The sequence below is a fragment of the Pteropus medius genome, unplaced genomic scaffold, assembly GCF_902729225.1.
Source record: "Pteropus medius unplaced genomic scaffold, Ma_sr-lr_union100, whole genome shotgun sequence".
Classification (NCBI taxonomy): domain Eukaryota; kingdom Metazoa; phylum Chordata; class Mammalia; order Chiroptera; family Pteropodidae; genus Pteropus; species Pteropus medius.
The window spans coordinates 4,519,179-4,545,114 of NW_024351073.1; the positions used below are offsets into that span (position 1 = coordinate 4,519,179).

The 25,936-nt window shown below is 35.1% G+C and overlaps 1 protein-coding gene and 1 long non-coding RNA gene across 2 annotated transcripts in view; one reads left to right on the forward strand and one right to left on the reverse strand.

Annotated features, from left to right (window-relative positions):
• RANBP3L (RAN binding protein 3 like) overlaps window positions 1-25,936 on the forward strand; it is a 41,976-nt gene that overhangs the window by 13,288 nt on the left and 2,752 nt on the right. The window contains exons 3-15 of the mRNA XM_039842647.1: window positions 7,615-7,673; window positions 8,546-8,585; window positions 9,752-9,829; window positions 10,146-10,152; window positions 10,659-10,726; window positions 12,493-12,564; window positions 12,899-13,038; window positions 15,729-15,832; window positions 16,962-17,046; window positions 19,631-19,730; window positions 20,084-20,214; window positions 21,568-21,688; window positions 23,308-23,450. Coding sequence (XP_039698581.1) covers window positions 7,615-7,673; window positions 8,546-8,585; window positions 9,752-9,829; window positions 10,146-10,152; window positions 10,659-10,726; window positions 12,493-12,564; window positions 12,899-13,038; window positions 15,729-15,832; window positions 16,962-17,046; window positions 19,631-19,730; window positions 20,084-20,214; window positions 21,568-21,688; window positions 23,308-23,450 — 1,148 coding nt within the window. The remainder of the gene's footprint in view (window positions 1-7,614; window positions 7,674-8,545; window positions 8,586-9,751; window positions 9,830-10,145; window positions 10,153-10,658; window positions 10,727-12,492; window positions 12,565-12,898; window positions 13,039-15,728; window positions 15,833-16,961; window positions 17,047-19,630; window positions 19,731-20,083; window positions 20,215-21,567; window positions 21,689-23,307; window positions 23,451-25,936) is intronic.
• On the reverse strand, window positions 8,384-25,771 carry LOC120586189 (uncharacterized). The gene is made up of 3 exons (XR_005648629.1): window positions 25,713-25,771; window positions 15,211-15,327; window positions 8,384-8,549 (listed from the first exon to the last, which is right to left on the reverse strand). It is a non-coding gene; the product is annotated as an uncharacterized LOC120586189 (long non-coding RNA).

Here is a 25,936-nt window from a genome sequence, read left to right on the forward strand (position 1 = left end):
TCACATCATAACAATCATAGTATGTGGTTTGCATAGTAATTATTTTCTCATTTATTGTCAGGTTACTCAGAACATCTGGAGGTTTAGTCACTGACTCCAAGAGTCTCTGCTGCCATCTTCCTAAATTTGGTCTCAGTCGACAGAAACCTGGAGGTGCTGAGAGGACTGTTTCTCAAATATATATACAAATCACCTGGGGATCATGTAAAAGGCAGACTCTGATTCAGCTCCATGTCAGATCATCAGGCATTAGATTCTCATAGGAGCACCAGTCCTTGGTGCCAAAAAGGTTGGGGACCACTGCTTTAAAAGACATACACAGAAAGAGATGAAAGAGCTGAGGCTTAGAGCAATATTTTTCTAAAAAGAACACGGCTCTGAGACTATGACTTTAGAGTTTCAAAGCTTGTGCTTTGACCGGTCAGAGAGCTGGACACAAACAAGTACAGGAGGGTGAAGAGGACAAGGGCATAAAGGTTAGTATTGGAGCCTGGGGTGAGACAGTACATAAGAGAAAAAATTAGAGAAGAGGATGTGGCAGAGATGCATGGATAGGTCCAGAGAGAGAGTGAGTGGAAACGACGGGGCCTGCCAGGGCTGCGGTCCAACTGGATGATCCCAGTCCTGGTGGCAATTAGAGGTGACCCATTTGGCAGCACCCGCCCCTCTGCAGCAGCGTCGTTGTTGCCCTCTTTCCTGCCAGGAGTGTTTGCACAACTGTTTTGGCTCTGGCTAGAGCAGCTTGGTTCTACCCAGTGTGGAGGCCTCGGTCTTCACCTTCCCTAAACCACCAAGGCAGCAAGAAGGGCTCCTGGTTGGGGAGGCTGTGTAGCCGAAACCTGGGGCCTCTAGAAGCTGCTGGCCCCCGCTCCCACTGGGCCTCTGAGCCAAAGGCACCTCGTCCTCAGTCTCTTTCTCCTCTTCTGGATCTCCTTTGGGCTTAGCAGATCCTTTCGAATGTCCTCCTCTGAAATGATTCACCACGAAAATCCTCCAGTTACTTTCCTAGATAAAATAGGTTTGTCAGATACCGACTGCCAATTAAACATGTAGAAATAAAGGCTAGGGACAAGGCCTTACAACCCACCCAGAGGTTGGGGGAATGGGGTGGAAATTATGGTACATGTTAGAATAGGGGGAAAAAGTTTATATTCACTGTTAACACTGACTACTATAGCACTTTAGAATCCTGAAAGAAAAAGCTCTTGCATATATGCATAATTTTCTAGCCAAATTCTTGTCTGGAGACTTAGAAGAGTATTTTAAATAAAGGTGAAAGACAAGAACATAAAATGCCTCTAAAAAGTTTAGAAGGAATTATAAAAAGCAGATCTTCAGTAATTCAGGGGGAGCATCCATTGCATTCTGAACTCAGTGAATCTATCTTGCTCATACCTTTATTTCCATATATTTCTATGCAAAGAAGAGTTAGTCTCAAGAAATAAGATATTGGATGCCCGACCAGCCGTATAACTTAACAAAAAATCTATTCTTGGCAAGGAGCATGACATTCGTCCTTTAATTATGAGTGTCTGACACCATGGTAGAAAAGGAATTATTTTTAAATTTAATTTTTATTCATTTTAAAGTTATTCATATTCATGTAGTTTAAGGGATCAAATGGTTCTAACAAGATTTTCTGGAAAAAATAGCAGTCTCCTCCTTGCCCCTTCCTTTGCTCTTTCTTTTCTTGGTCCTCAAAGGCCATGGCATCTAATTCTCATAGCTTTCTTTAGATATTAACCTCCATATCTCCAAATATCAGGCTCTTACTGCTATTTCTTTATTTTATGTTTAGGCACTACCGATTTGCCACTATAGAATTTATATCCCTTCCACAGATTTGTCCGGACCCTACAAAACTACCATCATACACATGCATGCTTCCTATTCCCCCATCTTTCTAAAGTCATTGTATCTTAAATTCGATTAGATCAATACCCAGTATTGACATCATTGCGACTATGTGAAACTATTGCCATTGCTCCATTTAAAATTTATGATTACTTCACTTTCTTGCCCATCTTTTTGTTTTCCCTAGATTTAATCAGTGTGTCATGTTTTTGTTTTGTTTTCTTAGTTCTCGATGTATTTATTACCAGTCAACTCCCAAACTCTCTCTTCCAATCATCTAAATATCCTTTAAAAAAATTTGTCCACTTGAGATATTCAATTTTGGTCCCATCTGTTTGGAGCTTTCCTTCCTGGAGTCTCCCCAGGGACTACCCTCCTTGTGAATTGGTTGCTGTCTGTGATGAGAGTGCTGCTGTCATCCTGGGGTACGCTCTCCCCGTCATCCTGGGGTACGCCCTCCCCATCATCCTGAGCCTGCCTTTGTCTCCCTTGAGTAGGTTCCTCCATTTCTTGGATCCTTAGTCTACTGGCTCTTTCGGTGGGGCATCTCCTCCAGAAGCATCCTGAGTATGGGTGCATGTGAGCTATGTATTTTGAGATTTTGCAGTCTGGATATGTTGTGTTTTTTTTTGTTTTTGTTTTTTTTTATCATGTCTTCATACTTAATCAATGGTTTATATTAGTATATAATTCTAGGCTGGAAATCTTTTTCACTCAGAATGTTAAAAGCATTGCTCCTTTTATTTCTAATTTCCAGAGTTGTTGTTGAGAAACCTAGTACATGTTGATATGTGACCCTTAGTATATGAAATTTTTACTCCCTTCATGATGCTCTTAGGACCTTTTCTTTGTCTGCAGTGTTCTAAGATTTCATGATGTGTCCTGGTAGGGGTCTATTTTTATATATGGTCCTGAGTATTGGATGGGCTCTTTCAATCTGGAAATTTATATCCTTTAATTTGGGAAAATTTTAATCATCTATTTGTTGATCATTTCATCCTCCCTGTTTTCTGTATTCTGTCTTTCTAGCGCTCCTATTAGTCAGGTGTTGAAGTGACTCTTGGACTGATCATCTAGATTTTCTTACATTTTTCTCATATTTCCCATATCTGCTCTTTTGCTCCACTTTCTAGTCTACTTACTCGACTTTATTTTCTAAATCCTCTGTTGATTTTTTAAAATCAGTATTGATTCTTTTGATTCTACTATTGTATTTTAAAGTCTAATTTCTAAAAGCTTATTTTTGTTCTGCAGTTCTTTTTTAAAAAAACAGAATTCTGCTTTTGCTTCGTGGATGTTTCATCTTTATGGAGAATGCACCTTTGTGGTCTTTTTCAACCAATTTACTCTTCTCCTGTTTACTCATTTAATGCCTGTGTTTCGTGTCTGGTGATCTTCAATGGCTTGCTTATATTTAAGAAAGGGGAACTCATTAAAAGCTGATTGGTAGCTATGTGTACATAAACTGGGGAATCATCATCTGGCTTGACCACTCATTGGAGAATTCCTTTGTCAATGTCTTTAGATCTTTTCTTTTGAGTTGGTTGGACTCTCCAGAGAAAAATCTTCTAATTTCCTGCCTGGAGGAAATATACCCCCCTGCCAGCATTCTGTGAACTGAGTAGAAGGGGAGCTAAGGAACCCAACACTTTGCATGCATGGTAGGTAGAATAATGGCTCTCTAAAGATTTCTGTATCCTAATGCCCGGGACCTGTGACTATGTACCCTTACATGGCAAAAGAAACCTTGCAGACGTGATTAAGTTAATGATCTTGAAGTGGAGAGATTAACCTGGATTATTCAGGTGAGCCCAATGCAATCACAAAGATAAGACAAAGAAGGAGGCGGGAGTGTCAGAGTCAGAGGAGGAGATGTGACAGCAGAAGAGGCGGGAATGATGTGGGGCCATAGGCCAAGGAATGAGGCCAGCCCCTAGAAGCTGGAAAAGGCCAGGAAATGGATTCTCCCGAGCCTCGAGAAGGAACACAAGCTCTGCTGGCCCATTTTAGACTTCTGACCTCCAGAATTGTAAGGAAATCCATTTGTATTGTTTTAAACCACTAAGCTTGTGGTAATTTGTTATAGCAACAGTTGGAACTAATCTAGTATGTACGCTTTCACCTAATCCTCCTCTTTTTATTATGGAACCTCCACGTTAAATGGTGTCTGATGTTTCATCTTTTCCTGGGAATAACCTTCCAGTCTTCTGTTGGGGTAGGAGAAGGACAATTGCTTTGTTGCTGAAGAGATAAAAGTTCTTCTTGATTTCAGCCAAACTTCATCTCTTCTTCCAGAAGTACTTAGTGATACCGAATCCTGGACTTTCGGTGGTTCTGTTGTGAGGTAAACTGGGTTGCTTTTGAGTATCCCCACTGATGGCTTAACGTCCAGGTTTCCTGGTCTAAGTCAGTTACCACTTATCCTTTCACTTTCCAGCTTCTAAAATGTTGTTGCTATTATTTCTCTTGTTTTCTTTGTCTTTGCAATGACTTCCCTACCTCCACCCCCACTAACTCCCCTCCCCAAAACCCAACTCTTTATTAGTATTTCATTGTGATTTCTGATTCAGGAGGGAGAAGTACATATGTATGGTCAATCAATTTTGACAAAGTTGCAAAAATATAAGTGCCTTTATTTTTATACTGCCTTTTTCTCGGCAAAGCGCTGAATTATACATATTGTACATTTAGAACATGACATTTTACAGGTAAAGTTTATATGATATATGTCAGTATGACAGGTGTGAGTTAAGATCAATAATTTCGTAGGAGGGAGCCTGGGTTTAGTTAAAGGCTTTGCCACTTACTAGTGACGTGATTTTAAGCAAGTCACTTAGAGCCTTAGTTTCCTCACTGTAAGGAAGTATCTGTAAATATGATAGAAACCACATTTAACCCACAAAGAGATTAAAATTAAATTAGACAAGACAACGAATAAAAGCCTTTGGCCTATAGTGTACCTCCATGGTGGAGCAGAATTACAGGTGAACTAAGAGATTTAATTATATTAACAGTACTTTGTGCCCTTTCTTGTATATAACAGGTATTTAATAATATTTGTGGGATGAATGAATGTCTTCTCTTAGTAAAGTATTTTGGAAAACGACAATGGATATCAGGATTTATTAAATGCTACATGAGCCTTGAAACTGACAAAATTAATCTTCATTTTTAAGTTTCTCCTCCCCATCCCCATGCCTGCATTCCTTTTAACAAAAGACTATATTTTAAACTTTTAATTATTTCATTTGCCTCAAAAAATTATAGACGCAAGGTTAACAGAGAAGTTAAGAACAACCTAGTCGACTCTTTTCTAGAATTCAGACTAGCCTCGTAATTACATCCTCTGTCGCAGTCCCTCCCTCCTCTAATCTGTTTTCTACACAGCAGGCAGAGTGATCTTCAAAAATAAAATGCAAATCAGAGTCATGACTCTACTGCTGTAAATCTCTTATTGGTTTCTCATTTTTTCTTGGAATAAAAACAAAACTCTTTGGCACAACCCACAAGGCTTTGAAAAGTTCCAGCCTCATCTTCTTGTACCACAAGCCTTCTCTCTGTTGCCTTACAAAGTGTCGCATACGTAATCACCCCTCAGTACATATTTGTTGAATAAATTGATTAATTAATAAATATGTTAGAGAGAATAAAGGATACATTTAAAAATACATAATTTCAAGGACCTTGCTTTTATTTTCAATTTTTTTTACTGGATCAGGAAAGAAAACTGATATGGACCCCGTGGCTTGATAAATGCTTATTTTGGCTCTGTCTTTGGAGCCAAGAGAATTGCTTGGGAGAGAGGGAGAGAACCTAGAGGTATGGAGATTATCTGCTTTCTGACTAACGTGCTGGACAGTGTCAGAGAGAGAAGGTGGCTGCACTGAGGCTAATAATCTACCTTCAATCAGACAAAGTATACCTAGATCACAGCACAGTTGCTGGCACTCACAAAAAAAGATGTTTAATCAATATTTGTTGAATTAATGAATATAAATGGCCTTCCTACTTTACCATATGCCCTCCAAGCTGCAAGTAATCCTTTGTAATTTCCTCCTTAATGCTGCCATTGGAAATTGCTTTTGCCCATGTTTAGCTGAATGTTTTAATAGAGGGAAGATCATAGCATTTGTCTAGGGTTAGGTCAACTCATGATATTTTAAGAATGACTATCCTAAATCCAGTTCATAACAGGCCCATTTATTATTCTAACTCATAAGTATTCCCTGAATGTTTACAAAGACTATTTCCCTTCAAAGGAAAGAGATCTCATTTCTTAAATCTAATGTAGTTGCTGGAAAAGGAGCTTATTCAAGATAGAACAAAGAATTGAGCTACAGTTTAATATGGATAGGATTGCCAATATGTTATTGAGCATTTTCTGCTGGGGCTCACTTGGCTCCAAGGGCAGACAGTGCAGTAAGCACTTGCATAAAAAGTGAACAGTTAGCCTCACTGGACTGAAAGAAGGTACTCAAGTTCGCATGGCCCCAGGAGCTTAGCAAAGGGTGGTCTGGCAGAGTTTATGACATTCTTTTATGGAATAAGATTTTGGAGAACCCCTTTCTGGCATATAAAAGATGTAATTGTTCTATAGTTCCTTGAAATTCCTCAGCTAAAGGTTTAGTGTTTTTTTTTTCTTTTCTTTTTTTGGGGGGCCTAGGGATGGCAAATTACCTCAGCTTGTATGCAAGGATGAAAAGTATTGGTAATGGCTACTGGAAACCTATAATGAGAGAAGTTCCAAGGTCATATTTGGGCTCATCAAGAAAGTATTGTTATAATTTAGCAATGTCAGTTATGAGTTTTGGAATGAAGATTTGTGGCATGCAACATATTTAACAAGGCATTTTCGGGGGTTCATTTTATTATAATTTAAGTAATTGGGTCTAAAACTCCCTTTAATCTTCACATAAACTTTGTGAGGTAAGTACCGTTCTAATCTTTTCTTTTTCAGATGAAGAGACTATGTGCAGGCATATTAGGTTTCCTAAAGTATAAAGCCAATTAGTGGTGAAACTTATATTTGCAAACATACCTACCCAACTCCAGAGCCCAAGCTCTTAAGAACTATAAAATTTTCCCTAAGAATCATGGAGTGCCAATATTTAAAGCTGTTATCACTTATTTGTACCCTAGAGTGAATTAGTTTCTCTCTATTGTCCTACCTGAGATAAGAAAATATAAAAGATTAATAAGGCCGGCAGGGCTGAAGACAAACTTTAGCTACTTTATAACACTAAGACTGATTCTTAGTCTAAATATTGAAAACATAGCTTAGTATATGACTACTCTCATCAAGGAAATATAAACTATTTCTGGACAATTTTTAAGCACAGAATACAATACATCTATACCATTTATACCTTGAGATCGGATCCAAGTAGAAGTTTTGTTCTCAGATGAGATTTTTCACGCTTTGAAACTTTTTATTCTAAAAGTAAAGATGTCCTGATGAGATTCTAAAGGTACATTTCATTTTCCTTAAACACAAAGTGTATTCTTTTAATGGGATGATCTCTATTTATGGAAATATATTACTACCACTTTCCCCAGGTAGTTATTTCTGTAATTAACTGTTAAAGTCATTTGTAAATATGCAATTTATAGAATCCATATAGAACAGTTTGGATTTCAACTAAAGGCAGGGAAAAATACAAAACAAAAAAGTCTTTAAATATTTTTAGATCATGTTATAAATGTCAGAATATGATTTCATTTCTTACCCGTTTTGTTTGTTGTTGTTGTTGTTGTTTACAGAAAAATCTGTCATTGCTCAACCAATATTTGTTTTTGAAAAAAGAGGAGAAACCTTTAAGGTAAGTTCAAGCTACTTTTCTTTTTTTTGGTTTTTACTTCAACAAAGAAAATTCTGTTTCAAGAAGCTAGCTATTCTAAATGATATCACTGCTGAGTAAGTTTATTTTTTTCTTTACTTAGCAGAGTAGTGCCTCCAGAATATTTATATAGTAGAGATTTACTGACAGTAGTTTGTTTGGCTGAAATGGGAAGCCAGTGGCCTTGTCTTAAAGCTATGCCATTTTTATTAAAATTATGTGCTTTTTGGAGTGACTTGGAAAGGGGCGGGACTGAAAGAGATTAGGAGGGCTAAGGCTCCTCATGGGTCTCCACCACCGACCGGGCATAAAATTGGGTATAAAATAAATTGCAAACTGCAATATTTGATTTTAAAAGGGATCTTAAGGACCCTGTCTGCTTTTTTCAACATCATACTGAAATCGCCTGCTTTGAAAGACAAATGATAAGCAGCATTCTCACTTTACCTTAATTATATTTTCTTGTTATCCATTCGTGTTTATGCGAGTAATTTATCCTACTACTCACAAAACTGACTTACTAAAGAAAAACAACCTCCAAGCCCTTATTGAAAAATCAGATTCCTAGGCCCCACCCCAGGCCAACTGCTTCAGCATCCTGAGAGTGGATGTTTCAGGATATTCATTTTAATCACGTTCCCACAAGGGATTCTTCAGTCACTGAAATATAAAACTGCTTTATTAGACTTTTCTTTTTCTTGAGTACATGCCTAGTGAATAAAGGTGAGCAGCTTTGTCTTGGCCTAACTGAACAGACCTGGCTTTTGAGAATTCTCTTATAAAGTGACAGGGTGAAAATCCGATGTAAAAACAGCAAATTCTCAGCTCTCATTGGCAGCTTTGTTTCCTTCCAGAGACCTGCAGAAGAAACTTTGTATGAAGCAGCAGAACATGGTATGGTTTACATCTTGTATTTCAAAATCGATCTTTACCCAAAGAAAATAAGCAGGCACAAGCATTTTGGCACATGGCACAGACTACATAAAACTTAATGGTTTTTCTTATGTTTAAACATGAAAGTGTTATGTACTCACACATCATAAGAGTGTACAGATGTTGTATTATAAAGTTGAATATCTGAAATTTATATAATGTTATTAGTCAATGGTACCCCGATAAATTTAATTAATAAAGATTTTAACAGAAAAATGTAGATTAAACTACAGTAGAACTCAAAATGAAGAACATTTTATTAAAACACGAGGATTTTATTATTCAAAACAAAGACGGAGGACTAATCCAGGTTAGAGTTGACTAAGGACTTGAGACAATCAAATGTTATACATGATCTTGGACTGAATACAGGACTGGGGAGAAGAATGCTGTAAGGGACATTATTTGTCAACGGACAAAATTATGGTTGGTAGGTTAGTTAAGAGTGTTGTATGTTATGTTAATTTTCCTGAAATTGATCATCTTACTGGGATGATATGAGAGCTGTTCTTATTCTTAGAAAATGACATATTTAGGTATAAGGTGGCACAATGCACACGGCTTAATCTGAAATGATTCAGAAAAATGTGTTGATAGAGAATAATAAATCAAATGAGGCAAAATGTTAACTGGTAAATCTGTGTAAAGAGTATATGAGAATACTTTGTACTATTTTTCCAATTTTTCTGTAAGTTTGAAAATATTTCTAAATTAAAATAAAATTGAAAAAAGAGAAAAACAAAACATGGGAGCAGATCGGCTTTTGTTTTGAAATTTGACATGTGGTTCTCTGAGAAGTGATGTTAGCAACTCTAAAATCCCATGATTCTCTACTGCTTGTGTCACAACGTACCCAAAACATTCTCTGTATGATCTCAGAATACATATGAAATTTCCTGCAGAAGCCACTCATTCCTGATATTTTCATACTAGAATGATAAGCCTATCAATTTATAATCACTGAGCTATTAACCCCAATATTTAAAATTGTGCTTCAGGAGTTGACATGTTATCAAGTGATAATTTATTGTACAAAAGGAAATTCTATTTATCCCCCTGTATCATTGATTGAGGATAATTTGTTATTGCAAGCAATTTTACCCTCCTTCACATTGAATTTCTTGCAGAACGTAATGGTTTTTCAAGAAAGCGCATACGGTCTTCATCTTTTACTTTGCATACTACAGGTTCTCTATCTCCAGGAGGTAGGTATACCCTTGACCACTGAAGATTTACTGTTATGTTTACTCTGAACGTGAAACTTTTAAGAAACTTTTCAAATGCATAATGTTTAAAAGTCTCCCCTTCAAATCGTGTTTATAATATATTGTTATATGAAAACAGCAGACTATAAAATGGCTTGTAGAGTGAGTCACTATTTTAAAAATGAATTTATCAACATTGGAAGAAGATTGAAAGGACATAAGCCACATTGTTAGCAACAGTTACTTTAGGTAGTGATTTGTTCCCACCCCTCCCCTCACCACTTTATATTCTGTTGTGTTTCCAAAGTTTCTGCAGTAAGTATGTATTAGCTTTGTAATTAGGGAAAACTACTATTTTCCGCTGAGTACTCATCTGCTTATATATATAGATATCTGCCTTTTAGAAAAACATTTTGTTCTAAGAACTTTATCATATAGCACTGTATCCTGAGTCAATCAGTAACTTAGATTGCTTTTCTTCTACACTCAAAGCACTCTGCTGATCCTTTTATAATCGACTGCATTGCCCTCTGCCTTGTAATACAGCTGTGCATGTACATGTCGGTCTCCTCCACTGTCAGTTCTTTGAGGTCATCTTCATGCCTGACAGTGTCTTACATGCAGTGAGCACTCAAATCTTTACTAAACTGAATGGGAATTCATTCTTAATGCTCACCAGAGGCATACTTTACATTTATTGATAAAAATACATTTTTTTTCTAAATCAGTGATACAGAAAATTTTGGAAACAGCAAGAATCCAAATCAAAAGAAATACAAAAACCCACTTCCTTATTGACTTCAGTTTGCAATCTGCTTTTGGTGTTAAGCTTGTCCCAGAAGCGAATGAGATTGTCGTCCTTCACTGACCTCCCAAACTTCCCTCCTTCTGGGCCAGGTATAAAGAGTTTCTAGAACCTCAGACCTGACATTCTGACTTTTCAAAATCCATTCTCATAAATGATGATCTTCCTTTCTCAGCTACTAGAAAATGCTGTGGCAAATAAAATAGAGGTCTTAGCAAAGTGCGCATGTAAGAATACCTTATGAACTGCACAAATACACAGAGTGTATTTGTTTATTTTCGGTAGGAAGTTTGAACTTGATGATTTTTTTTTTTAGGATTTCATGTTTATGATAGCAATATGTTATATAAGGCAGCCCTATAAAATAACTTGCTTTATTTTACTTATTATTGTCCATCTATATGTTTTATAATATGTATAGTATTCAAAATATACAACTGTGCTTTAGATTCTTATTCTAAAATTTATGCTGTAGATTTATATTTTAAAGTTTAGAATATGATTCCTTTTTAAATTTTCACTAATTAAAACATTACTTCTTTTTATTTTAAATTTATAATGCTTTGTTAAGTAAAACTACTTTATATAATAAAATATTTAAAATCGTTGGAAGATTTTCTACATTAAAATTATTATTTGTATTCTTAGGTGTTTTCGTTTCAACTGAACAATCAACTAACTGCCTTTTCCAAGTTAAACTTGCCACTAAGAAATTTTAAAAAACGCAAATTATTCACTTCTTTTTAACTGATCCCCATCTACCCGGGAACTACTGAACATTCAAATTAATGAATTAATTATTTCAAGAATGACTGAACAACAACATGTCAGATACCTTTCGGATACAAAAGAGATATTTTCTAACAGAATAGGCTCCTTCTAAACCCTGCTGACAAGTTACAGACAACAATAGGGGCCCTAATCCTAGAGGATTTGTTTTGTTGTATTTGTGCATAAAAAAAAAAGGGATGGCTTTAAGTTACCTAATAACCGTTTCAATTTTTTTAATTTTTAAAATCAGATACACACACACAAAAAGAATGAATATAGGTACATTCATATAAGTAAGCACCATTTAATTTGATGATGTGCAGAATATTGGTCGTGTTGGAATGGAGAAAAATAGTACAGTTTTATATGGTCCATTGATTATTGGTTTTCAATAATAAAGATTATAAAAACAATTTAATCGAACTTTGAATTAGAGAAGCAATCTGACACCAACATTTATAATATGTTATAATATTCTGAAGAAGCAATTCTTATTCTCTTCTCATCTCCATTAATCAAACACTCAAAAGTTGCCGTTTCTACAATTTGCAACCAAGAGGTGATCTCTGAAGTATATACTAATTCTATACTTGCAAGTGCCACCACCACAGTCTTACCCCACTAACACACTGCATAGAAAAATAACCTAGGATAAAAACAACTTATTATCTTTACTTCTCTCTTCAGGTATCATTAGAATGGGAACAGGAGCAGAATTTGCTAACAGTTTTATAACATTCTACGAGAAATATATATTAATGCACTCAGAGGGTTCATTACCAATTTTGATTTTATAATCTGTAGAATTTGTCTCAGTACTCTACTTCATGATTGTAAAAACTGCCTATTCTGTTAGTGACCTAATTTTCACTTGCATTTCTAAGAGTAGACAGAATTACGTAGCAAAACTCAGCTCGCCCTCACGCTGTTTTAGCAGAACCAGTGCTCTTGTATGCACTGCCTCCTGCTGTTAGTACCAACAGTGACATCTTCTGGTGAGTTCAGTATGAGACTGTTCAAATCCAAATCGTGTAGCAACTGACACATTGTCATAGATTTAAAATTTTCTAAATATTTTTGCTTACAGTGAAGAAAAACAATGTTTTTATGACACCAACTCTTGTGCAAAGGAGTGTTGACATGAGTGGTACAGAACAAGGTATGTAGTTTTTTGCAAACATCTCAGAAATTACATTTTACCATCTATATTTTAATCTGAATATGCGTGTGGGAGGTATGGTGGTAGGGCTGAGTGACAAAACACGAAGGGATATATTTGGCAGCCAAGTCCCATAGTCAAAATAAATAGTTAGGGGGTAAAAGCTATGCTGAAAGTAAGTAGTAGGCAATTTGCTGGGTATTTCGACTTTGGTTAGTTAACATTAACCCCTCATTAATGATGACTTTAGAAAATAAGCATCATTTTGTCAAAAATGTGGAGGAAGAAGCATTTCACTAAAGATATATTGACCCTTTAATTCTGTTCTCTTCAGGTCCTGTGAAACATTCTGAACATGTTCTAAGACCTGCTACTTTGCAGCCACCTCAAACTCAAAGATGTGAAAAAATAAGGAAAACATTTGAACACCATGCATTAGAACAGTGCAAGACTAAAGAGAAAGCAAAAAATAAGGTAAGAAAACTTCCTATGATAGGACCGAGCTCAATCCCCCATCCTTCTTTTAGTAGATTGTTGTGGGCCTCACACTCAGCATTACAGGCTTTCTGAGCTTTGCACTGATGCAGAATCAACTGCCAAGCCGGAGGAACACCTGGACCAGGTAGCAAAAAACCTTCAGTGACTTTATTAAACGTGCCCTCTTAAATCAGAGAGTTGTTCCCAGGAACGAGTCTTGTGGTCTCTCTGAAGTTGTGAAGCTGAGTCTGGTATAGTGGGAACTCTTGAGGTCTTGTTCCAGGGCACTGATCCCATGTGGGAACAGGGGGAGCGATGAAGTAGCAGGGGCTGGGAGTCAGAAGTCAAAGAAATGACAGGGATTTTCTTCATCCCTGCTGGTCGACACCCAAGTGTGGCTTTGCTGGTTTAGGTCATACCAGAGATCCACTCCAAACCCATCTTCATGGATAACAGGAGCAGGGAACTACACACACGGTGTACTTGGGAGGGCTTGGGATGCCTCTTAAAAATTCTCTCTTCAGCCATTGCAGGTGCTGAATCACTCACAGTGGGCCTTTCTAAGGAGATACTCATTTCGCTCAGGCCATGTGCATATGGGTTTGGGGTATTCTGTCACTATAGTTTTAGCTATGTCTTCCAGAAGCAGATACTTGAGAGAAATGGGACACAAGATCGTTAGGTTGGAATTTGGGACTTAATTCCATCAGTCACTTATTTCCAGCTAAACTATTGAAGATTGGTCACCTAGTGTTGTTTTGGTTTTCCATACTGAACATAAGGATGGCAACACACAGAGTGTTAAAAATACCAGTGATTTCATCAATTCAATGAAAAAAAAATCAGATTGGTACTGATCCTACCCCTGCCACTATCTATGTTTTCATTCTTGGAAAAAGCACCCAACCTTCTCTTTATTACTGAAGTGAGGGAGTTTAGGTCGGTCACATTTGCAACATTTTTATATTTTAAAATCTTTTTCTTTGTAAGATATGATTTCATGAGACCTATTGTAAATTTTAAAAATCATTTTATTATTTATGCATGGTTTATAATGTGATTTTTATGTAAAACATGGTTTAAATTTTTAAATCAGTATAGTATTAAAACTTCATTTAAATATAATCTAGTGATCATCACCATATTACTTAAATTCTTTTATCTATTTAAGAAGTGATGTTTGTTTAATTTTTTTAAGTTTATAAGAAAAAGTATGATGTGTTGACTAATTTCTAAAATGTTATTATATTGCATTTGATTTTGGAACAGCATGTATTATAAATTATAGATTAAAAAATTTACTACATGTTATGATATCAAAAGTAGATAATATTTCCTCTTTGGCATGATTTTTTGAAATCTTCATTGCATGTTTTAAAAATAAAATGTAATATATTTCTTGCATTTCCTTCCTAAATGATTAAGCATAAGAGAACTTTTCAGACTATTGTTTGTAATCATTTCTTCTTGAATAACTTATTAAGAGTATGAATAGAACTTATTCCTAATTAGCGAAGCCTAATGGGATATGCCCATCATTGAATTTTCTGTTTAATAAAACTAAATGCTATGTAAGAATTCTGACAAAATAAATATAATTTATAGGTCTAGTGAAAATTATCTCCAGGTGAATTTTTATAGGACCATTATTTTTATGTTCCTTAAAAGCATAATCAGAACAATTTTTACTCATCCTATCATTAATCAATGGTCACTTATTTTGTATAATTTAAACAATATATGCCTAATAAAAAATATCTTAATCAATGTAAGAGTAAAAACTACCATTTTGGGTGAGAGAGAATCCTCTGAGTGACTGAGTCATGAGCATGTATTCTGATTTTTACTAATCAATGACACATACTCTGTTGATATATATTTCTCAGCTCTCAAATTCTGTTATAAAGGGGGAAATACTCAAAATTATTTCCATTGGTTGATATAAAATTAAAGTTGAAACAGACCCCATCTATATTTAAAGACATGAGCTTCTTACATTTTTGCAAATCTCTGGAGAGAGAAGGGAGGTGTCCACAAAACACTGGAGACACTAGATTGGATCATTTATAGGTTTCCTTCCAGCTCTAAAGTTGTCTGCTCCTTCATTTATACATTAAATGCAGGTGTGTAAATACACGCGCGCGCACACACACACACACACACACATACCTCAAAGTCATTGATTAAGTTACCAGTCGAAAGTTTCTAGGTGAAGAGATGGTTTCCTCTTACATTGGTTGGTGGTGATGGTGAAGCTCTTAGGGTGTTTCCAAAGATTAAATCATCCTGCAAGATAGATTTATTAGTCTAGAAATGAGAATTAACACACTTAGTTAAAAAGGTGAAAGTAACGAAAAGAGTGAGGTTTCTGAATATTATGACTAAGTATACAATCTTTGGTGTTGGACCCAGGCTCAAATGTCAGCCCCATTCCTGGCTCCCCAGGCCTAGCCAAGTTATTTAAACTTGTTAGGTCAGTTTATTTATTGATTCAAAGTGGACAATAGATGAACAAAGGATATAGATTTGTTGTGAGAAATAAATGAGGTAATGCACATATAATGCTTAGGGCAATATTTGAACATAGTAAATTTTCAGTACATTTAACTATAATTATTGTTTTCTTGCCTGATGTTCCTTTAGTAAGCAACTTAAATAAACTCTTTGATGGATTTCTTTTCTTTCAGATTTCTGAGAGGATCTCCTGTTTGCTAAGTGAAAATTTACCAAGTGCCAGAATTGCAGCCCAGCTCTCTACTAATCAGAATGTTTTGGGTGCTATATCAGTAGGGTAAGTTAATGAGGAAAAAAATTGTGCTGTCTTTTCATTCTTGTTTATTTTTATCATTATAACCCTTCACGGAAAATAATATTCTGATATTGTAGAGCTGGATTTCTAAGATTTATGTTTGAAAGAAGATTTTTATAAAGAATACAAGTTTAAAATGCTTTTCAAAATGCCAGTAATATTTAAATATCAATATATTAATAGTGGATTGTTTCCACTGTCTCATTGACTTGGATAAGAACATTTCAAATGGATATAGCTAAATTTTGATTTAGTTAGGCATTAATGATCTGGCTGATAGATTATCCCTTTCTCCCCTTTCTCTGGCATTCTTTTTTGTCCTCTTTTAAATTATTTCTGTCATTATTTATTATTTATTGGCATAGGTTAGATAGACAACAAAGAAAGCAATATAAATATGCAAAATGAAAGTTAATATTTACTAGTATCATCAGTGATGTAGGCATGTTTGATCTGAGAGAAGATTAAGACTAGCCATGGACATAACTGAACTCACGTGATTAGGGCCCATGCAGGTACTGAAGCACTCACCTGCTGTGCACACTGGGGACACCGTGAAGACTCTGGAGTACATCTAGCTACAGATAGAGGGCTACATGTTTTTTAGTTTCTTGTCATGCAAAAACACTTTTAACATTTAAAAAAAAAAAGTGTCTAGAAGGAAAAAAACAAATTAAGCCAATGCACACTCAAGTATAACTGATAGACTGACTTAGCTTTGGCCCTGGAGGCCACTGGTCTCTGAAAGCATTGGCCACTTGAGGAAGAGGAGAGTGGAGATTAGAGATTGGAGAGTCTTTGCTGGAAGAGCAAGAAGATAAGGGTTGGGAAGCCCTCCTGGTTGATCACACAGCTAGTACAGTGATGGATACAGAACTCGTTTGGACTGATCTCAGCCTATATTGAAACAGCTGTCAAATACTTCAAAAATATATTCCTGAAAGCACCTATCTCAATTTTTTCTTCTTTCTCATTAATTTCAGATAAACACAAGTTAACCGTAGATGTTTTTGTATAAATCTATTAAAACATCTGATAATTTCATGTGCTAAGGTTTAAAATGGCTTTATCTACCAATTTAAAATAGCAAATGCTTATTTCTTTTCCTTAGATGTCAACCAAATGAAGATAAGTATTCTTTCAAAAGCTGCAGTTCTGATTTTATTTTTGGAGAAAACATGGTAGAAAGAGTTTTGGTAAGATTTTTGGCAACTGTTTCTATTATTATACAGGGAGCTGTCACTTCAAATTCCTGGAGACAAATTAATTAAAACAATGTTAAATTGGAGCATACTCTTTAACTCTGGGTTCAAAAGCACATTTTCTTTCTTTAACTGGAAAAATTCTCCTGGGAAGCTAGTTCTAGTTGTTAGAATAATTGACAGAAACTCACACAGGAAGAGAATTGTATAATTATAACATTATTACTGATAAGAAGTATTAAATAGTTCTTGACTTGTGTTAAACCAAAGGTACCCAAGGAAATCCAAGAATTATCTGTAATAGATAAGCTCAAATGATATTTTAATATAGTTTTTCAATAGCATTCTTTGTAACAAGATGCATTTAAAATTACTTGTTAATTTTTTCTCATTAATCACAACCCTCCCCTTCAAGCTCGTAGATTGAAAAGCATTATTATAACCCTTGGGGTGGAGGTCAGGGGTGGCTAGCTTTAAGAAGAAAATTATGGTACTTTACTTCCCTAGGGGAATATACTTGCCAAGTGGAAACCCCTGACTATTATTATCATCATCTTTGTTCAATACTGAGCATCCTCCTGCATAAGGCAGTTGTTGCTCTGCCCTACTTAGGGCATGTTTCTAAAACAGCATCATCTACAATGGGAATTACACAGCAAAGTGAAAATTGTGGAGCACACATGCCTATGGTTTCATCCTGTCCAACACCTCTTCATACTCTTTCCAGCTTTTACCCAGGCCGGAACCTTGGCTAAGATAGGCCAAGATGGCTAGCTTGTCTTATGGCTATTAGTTACATAAAGGACCCCAAGAAGGCTGTAGAGATTTGAAAACCCATGAAAGGGCTCAGAATAACAAAAAGACCAATTCATGAGGTCAGTTTATGCCAAGATTTTTAGGGCTTTCACAAATCAGTCACTTTAAGACCTAATTTATTCCATACCTGCCTCAGGCTAAACCTCAATTCCAAGAGTATTATCATAACCTTTTTAACTTAGAGGCACCATTCTGTCACTCCCAAAATGAAGGTCAACTCCTATAGTCCTAGAGCTGTTGACCCATACCTTTGCATCTGAACCAGAATTGGCCAACTTCCAGAGTGAAGTTCCAAGCAATATATTTAGGCACATTTACTCCTTAATACTTATTCCTCAATTTCGAACTAGATTAGTCACAGCTTCTATAAGATGTCACCGACAAAAATAAAATAGTTTCTAGTCCTCAGAGGATCAACCTTAACATTCAACTCAATTTAACAATCATATTGCGCTCTTATGATATATAAAGCATTGGCATTAGTATCAAGTTTGGCTGTATATTAGAATCATCTGTTGAGCCTTTAAAGTATTTCTTATACCTGGAAACCTCCCCAAACCAATCAGATTGTAATCTCTGTGGGTGAGCCTGGGTGTCATATGATGCTAATATACAGCCAGGCTTGAAAACCACATGGGTAAGAGGTTATGCAAAGTGAAAGGAGACAATGCCCTAGAGGTACTTGTAATCTAGTAAAGGGAGACAAAGAGATACCTATGCAAAGAAACTACAGTTAGGATTATAGATTTAATTTAAGAAAGCACCCATGCACATTTCCTATGGGAACTTTAAACTTTGTTTACTATAGAACCTGAGCTTCCTGTCGCTTTAAGAAGATAACATCATAAAGATAGCAGGAACAACAGAGATAACTTGTATTTGTCCTCCAGCTAATTCTATAATCCTGTGGCCTTGTGACTGGGGACAAGGATATTCTCCTGACTTGTTAGCTGACCATATGCTTTTAGAGTTAGTCATTAAACTTCCTATGCCTTAGTTTCTATTTTCCTAAGATGGAAATAATTATACCCATCTCTACCAATTTTTAACAGAATATCTTGATGTTCAGTTAAATAATGTGAAAGAATTTTAGGTTTATAAGGAAAAAGATATAAAGCTAAGTTCATTTTACATGGCAATTAGTCATTTTTTACTCCGGCCTTGATTACAACACATAAGCGGAGCCTCACATGTGCAACCTTAAAAGCAATTGTTGGCAAAAACTGTCTTGGAGGAGAAAATAAGATTTTCTATAAAGATGATTTCTGAGAAAGCTTAGTGGGTCCTCTGGATAAATTATTTATTTATTTATTTATTTATTTATTTATTTATTATTACTATTATTTTAAATGTAGTAGATAGAGTGAATTGCTGGGAATACTGAGATACCTTGAAACAGAGATGACAGTTGCTCCTCCTTCCCAGGCCTCAGGTTAGCCTGGTGGTAGCGAGGACCTGGTGTTAGTTTAAAATAGCTGCTACCTCTTTTGGAGCCTCTTAACTTCTCGCATTGTCCCTAGAACTAATCCCACCTGCTGTAGGCTGGTGGTCAGTGGATTATGCTTCCTTGTTTCCTGAGGATCAGAACCAAGGTTCTCAAATGATAGGGAGGAAATTACCTGTTCGGCACATAGGGAGCCCCTCAAAACAGAGCAGCTGGGTTTCTTTGCCCCCATGTTGAAACAGAAGAACAAAGGTATCTTTTGGCTTACTGCAAATGTATGAGGAAAAATTAAATAATATGCCTTTCCCTCCTACCTAGGATACTCAGAAAACCCAGCCACAACTTGAAAATGATTCCAATGCCAAGGAAAAACCATTTAAATCCACTTTAAAATTTCCTATCAACTCTCCAAACTCAAGTAAGAATTATTTCATTTGTAAAACATTCAACTAGTTTATTTCCTGTTTTCCCCTGTCATTTGTTTAGTATCTATAAAGTAAAAAAACAATAGTCCAGTATTTTAAAATTTATTGGTAAAGATTAAAGCATATAAATATTGTCACATGACATAGAAGGTTTTTAAAATTTTTGAGTAAATGATATGAGGAATCAATACAGAGATTTACCTAAACTCAAACACTGTGGCTTTTTGGAAACATTCATTGTTATAAAAAGCTAAGGAGATATGTATGTTAATAGTGGCAACAAAGAACAAAGTGGAGAAAATGGGGCTTTTTATGTGTTTTTTTTTCTCCCTATTTATTCTCTTAGGACCAGACTCTATTAAAAAGATATCTCTAATTGAATCGGCTGCTGCCTTCTCTTCTAAATCATCACAAAAGTGCTTGCTGGAGAAAATTGATGTAATAACAGGGGAGGAAGCAGAATATAATGTGTTAAAGGTTTGTATATCATGTATTGCTCTTTCGGGTAGCACTTACATACATATAAGAAAGTTACCATCACCAGGACATTTTAAAAAATAAAGGCAGACATATAGTTTTCAAGAAAACTAAGCTGCTTAAATAAAAATGTTGGACGCTTACAAAGATTAAACCAATTTTTTGTTGGATTCTTACATGTATACATGTAATTTGCGGGAAAATGGGTTGTTGGTCCATTCACATTAGTCCCTTAGGAAGAAGACAGCTCAGGACCCTTTCTTAAAGTAATTTTGACCTGTATTTCATACTTTTCAACCTGCTTTTGTAATCAGTGCTATTATCATATGATTTAAAAATTCTACTTACACTGAAGGTTTTAAAATGCTGATAAGATGAATTGATTTTAGTTCAAAATAGTAAAAAATTTTGTTTTCTTTTTGAAAGTTTTTAAGTTCTGAATTTCATATAAATTAAGAATTTCACATATGAAGTATACAGTATCACACATAGGATTTGAATGTTGAGTGGTCTAGAGTGAGCATCTGAAAGGTAATTACTACAACTTAATCATTTTTCAACAAGGCACGGATTTCTCTTTGTCTTCCTACATCTGTTCTTCCCCAAACCCTCTTCTTTCCTTGTCTCTTCCCCCATGGTCTACTATACATTTATTATAAAAGTGTCTCAAAGCTTAACTCTCAGATCAGATTAACCCTGGACTTATTGAAGTAATCACCAGGGGTGAGGCCCTGGCATACTGTATTTTTAACTAGTAATCTAGGTGATTCTTGAACACAATAATATTTGAGAACCACTGGTAAACATTCAATTATAGTAGGGTACTCTGGTATCACTTCCTAGTTCTTATGCCATGGACTTTGAAATTTTTTAAGCATACAAATAGTTCCATGATTTCTTTACTTTCAAATAAATTATAGTTCAAATAACATTACATTTAAAAGTTGGTATATATATAGATATACTGTTAAGTGAAAAAGCCAGATACTGAAAGTATGTATGATAGTCTACCATTTATAGAAAAAAGGGGACATATGTATGTATTGTCTCATGTATACATACATACAAATATCTTTGGAAAGATAAACAAAATATTAGCAATAGTGGTTACAATCGCAGGGGGTAGAAATTGGCAGATGGGAAACTAGGGTTGGGGAGAGACTTCTTACTTTTTTACAGCTTTTTGATATTTGAACTATTCAAAATTCATGTTTTTAAAAGTTAAATAAAATTTAAAAGCTGATGTATAAATCACTAACAAAGGTTATTCCGCTAAGGTTACAACATAGGAAAGAATTTGCTTTGAAAAAACAATGTTCTATCTATTTGACATTTTAAAAAATTGTCCTTCAGATCAACTGCAAGCTTTTTATATTCAACAAAACAACACAGTCCTGGATTGAACGGGGCAGAGGAGCTTTGAGATTGAATGATACACCAAGTAGTGACAGTGGAACATTCCAGTCAAGACTAAGTAAGGAATCATTTTGTAAAGCAAGACACTATTTTTCAGGGTAAAGTTTCCCACATAGGTGCATATCCTTTTCTGGAGATGTCTTATAAAATATGTCAATAAATCAGACTGTGAAAACAATATTATTTCTAATGTGCTATAGGAACCTCCTGGTTAGAGTAGGCTCCAACATTAGACTACCGGATTCCAGTTCTGGCTCCCCACTAACTAGTCACCTTTGACAAGTTACTTAACCTCTTTCTGCCCTAGTTGTATCGGTATTAGTCTATGACTTACTAAGCAGTTGTGAGTATTCAGTGAGATGATGCAAGTAGAGCACCTATGACAGAGCCCAGCACACATCTAAATAATTATCTCATTATTATTTAAAGGAATATGATGCAAATTACTTTAAAAGTAAAAAATAGTTTTTCTGAAAGAGGATATTCGCCCTATAATTTACCCTTGCCATTCTAAACATAGTGTGTGGGTTGGGATGCAGGGTCAGTTTCCAAAGAAATAAATGTGCATGGTTATTGAATCCTGCAGACAGAGTGATGGTTAGAATCATCAGTCAAGTTAAAAGACTCAGGAGGTTTTGGGCATCCAAAAAGACACACTGGCCTTTGTTCAGAGGCCCAAACCAAGAGTGAACCCAGGCAGAGATCTGAGTTGAGTGGATAGGTTTGGTTTATTGGTCAATGCTGGGTGGTCAAAGCTGTGGAGGAGACCACAAATAGAAGTTGGATCCAGGTATAAGGATATTTGTTGAGTTTCAGATGTCAAGGTCAAGGAATGGGTAAGGAATAGAATTCAGTGTCTTCAGTCTGTAACTGGCAAACAGGTTTCTAAATAACCCAATCGAGCATTATTCCTAAGGCAGATGCTAGTTGTTTTCTACTCTGGTTTAATTCCACTCCTTCTGCTGTCTGCCAAAAAGAAACCACAAAACAACTTTTCTTTTTATTATACAGGTAATACATGTTCATTATAAGAGACAAAATATGGATTAACAAAAGGAAAAAAATTAAAATCACTCATAGGCCTATCTTCCTGTGATAGACTCTGTTAACAGAATATATTCTTCTAGACTTTGTTCTCTAGGTATATAAATGTATACATATATTGAAAATTTGTGATTCATGGTGTTTATATTGGTTTATAAGCTATTTTTTTCTTTTATATAGTAGACCATGATCACCTTTCTTCATCAATAATTATCTTTCTTCAGTATTCTTAATGAGGTTATAACATCTTGAACAGTTATACCATCATTTACTTAACTAATTCCATTTTCTGAATGCTTAAAGTTTTTATTTCAGTTTTCTCTATTTTAAACAATTCTTGGATAAGTTCTTCAGACTACTAGGTCCTTAAAGGAGTTCTAAAATTTTAATTATTTTTCATATTATAGTACAAAAGTATAATTACAGTATTTTAAGCTAAGAAAAAAGTCCTTTAACATTATAAAGCCCAATTTGAAAACCAAGTTATAATCTAGTCAAATAACAACTTAATAGTGAAAATACAGTCTGAAAAACAACTGAAAGATTTACTTTGCTTTCAAAAATGGCAAATTCCCTTGGAAGGTTAAGGAATCAACTGTTGTACAGTTCGATATATTCACTTTCCTATTTTAGTTATGCGCAATCAAGGCAGCCTGAGGCTGATTCTCAATAGCAAACTCTGGGCTCAAATGGAGATTCAAAGAGCAAACCACAAAAATTTACGAATAATGGCGACCGATTTAGAAGACTATAGCATCAAAGTGTTTTTAATTCAGGTAAGTAACAAATTTCAGTGATCGAGGATTACCCACCCTATTATATTTTCAGATCTCTGCAATTACTAATTTGTTTTATTTCTATTTTATAACAATAGCCTGTACCATTGGCTAAAAAGTTAGCCATTCATTTTGGTTGTTTATAGTCTAATATAAGACCTAAATTTTATATGAAATCTGGAGATTAACACCAAAATCTATAGTAATCAACTGGTACCTGTCCCAAAACATTTGTATTGCTATATGCAATCAAACCTTTACATCTTTATTATTGAAATTATGTCAACAATCTTACTAAGTTACCAAAGGGATTATTGCCAAGATTGGCTCCTAGGAAGCCAGCAGAATCCTGATGCTTATACTGAATGCTGAAATTGTGAAGGTTTTGAGATCACTGGAATCAGTGAGAAATGGAAAAACACAGGGCTGGCTAGGTAAAAGAACCAATCCAACAGCAAATTCCAATTCTGGACATGAGTCAGTCTCCAAGGTAACAGGATGGGAGCATAGCTTTAGCTCTCCCCTGCAGAAGGAATGCTTGACCTTAAATACAAGACATCCAGGCACAAGAGAGAGAGAGCTGGCAGAAATCAGGACAGAAAAAAGGCTAGGTTTCCTCTGTGGGCTGAGCCCCAGAAGACTAGAGAAGACTGAGCATCCAAGTGATTCAGGCTGACAATACAAGTAAATTAGCTTCCATGTAGTAATGGATAAAAAGTTGGCAAATGACCATTGATGAAAAACTAAAGGTTCTATTAACTACCAATATGTGTACTGTTAGGTGTAAGTGATATTGAGAATTAAGATGTTAGAGTGAGGTGATGCCCAAATCCAGTTTACCATTTAGAGAGGTAATGCTTGATTGTCTGCCAGGCCAGATACTCCTGGCTTTGAGTGAGTCAAGTAGCCTGCCTGAGACTGAGACTAAGACTGAGACTGTTATCTATAATTAGATTCTGCTGCTCAATATCTGACCCATGCCTTTTAATTTGTAGGATTTTTTTTAGAGATAAGCAAACAAAATGCAAATAAAAATCACCCAAAATTCCACTCCCAGAGATGGTCACCTTTAATGTTTTGGAATTCTACTATATTTTAGTATATGTGTGTGTATACATACATGTGTACCATACTGTATATACTGTATAATCTTTAAGCAAGTTATTTAGTCTTCCTTAACCTGATTTTACTCATCTGCCAAATGAAGATGATAATAATATACTTTATAAAGTGGTTAAAAAAAGAAAATTTAAAAAGACAAAAATAGAAAAAGAAAAAACACCAGAAAAAGAGAAAACAAAATAAAGGAGTTAAGATTAGATAGCTAATATTAGATTGTAAATACACATATGTAACCTTTTCACTTATCAGTGAAAATGAGTGTTTTCGTGTCATTAAATACTTGTTCATCCTTCAAAAATTCTTTTAACGGGTGAAAAGAATTCTGTTCTGTTTTGCACTATAATGTATTACATTAATCCAACTTTGTTAAATACTTAGGTAATTTACTGTTACATTATTATAAATTTTTTAAGGAGGCTGCGAGGAACTCTAGTATACATATATGTTCTTTTTTTCTTGGAAAAAGGTTTTGACTTGTGTTGACAAATTTCTCTCCAGAAAGACTGAACCAATTTTCATTCTTATCAGTATTTTCTTATGGTACTTCCTAAGAATTACAATTTATTAAAGCAAATTTGTTATTAAAAAAATATATCATTGCTCTTTTGTTTTTAACTTCTTGTTCTGAGTTTCTTAAATGAAAACATCTGAGTGAATTTGGCAAAAGGAAATAAATATATTGACTAGTGAAAGGTATATTTAAAATTTAATGTAAGAAAGTCAAGGTAGCAGAATAGTATTTATATTTCAATTACAAATACTCTTTCAGTATTTGTTACTAATTAACTTACTAAAGGAAAATTATACCTTGGACATGATATAATATTAAATTAGTTGAGTCAACAAATGTTTACTCAGTAACTACTCTGTAATATCTAATGCAACATGAGAAACAAAAATATTTTATTGTGTTTATATTTTAGTTTTTTCCCCACAAGTATTTAAGGCAACTTAAGACCATGCATATGAAAAAACATAAGTTAAGATCCTTCTCTCAAAAGTTGGCATACAGTTGGTTCAACCTTGAGTTGTTGGCTTTTAAATGTTTGATGGCTCCCTGGAGGGTTAGCAAAAAGAAAATTTTCCCAGATTTTTTTGGAAATTATAAGAGACAAAAAATGTAAACTACTGCCATGTTACCTTAAAGAGCACAGACTTAGATGACGAAAAAGTTTGATTCAAGTCCCAGCCAATTTGCCATTGTACCTTTCTGAGCCATAATTTCCTCACAGGTAAAAAGAAGAGGGAAACAAGTATATGTCGAATACCTATGCTATGTGCTTTTGTTAATACAAATGGAATACATAAAACCACAGTTTTATCACATGGATTGAATTAAAAAAATAATCACAGTTAATATTATA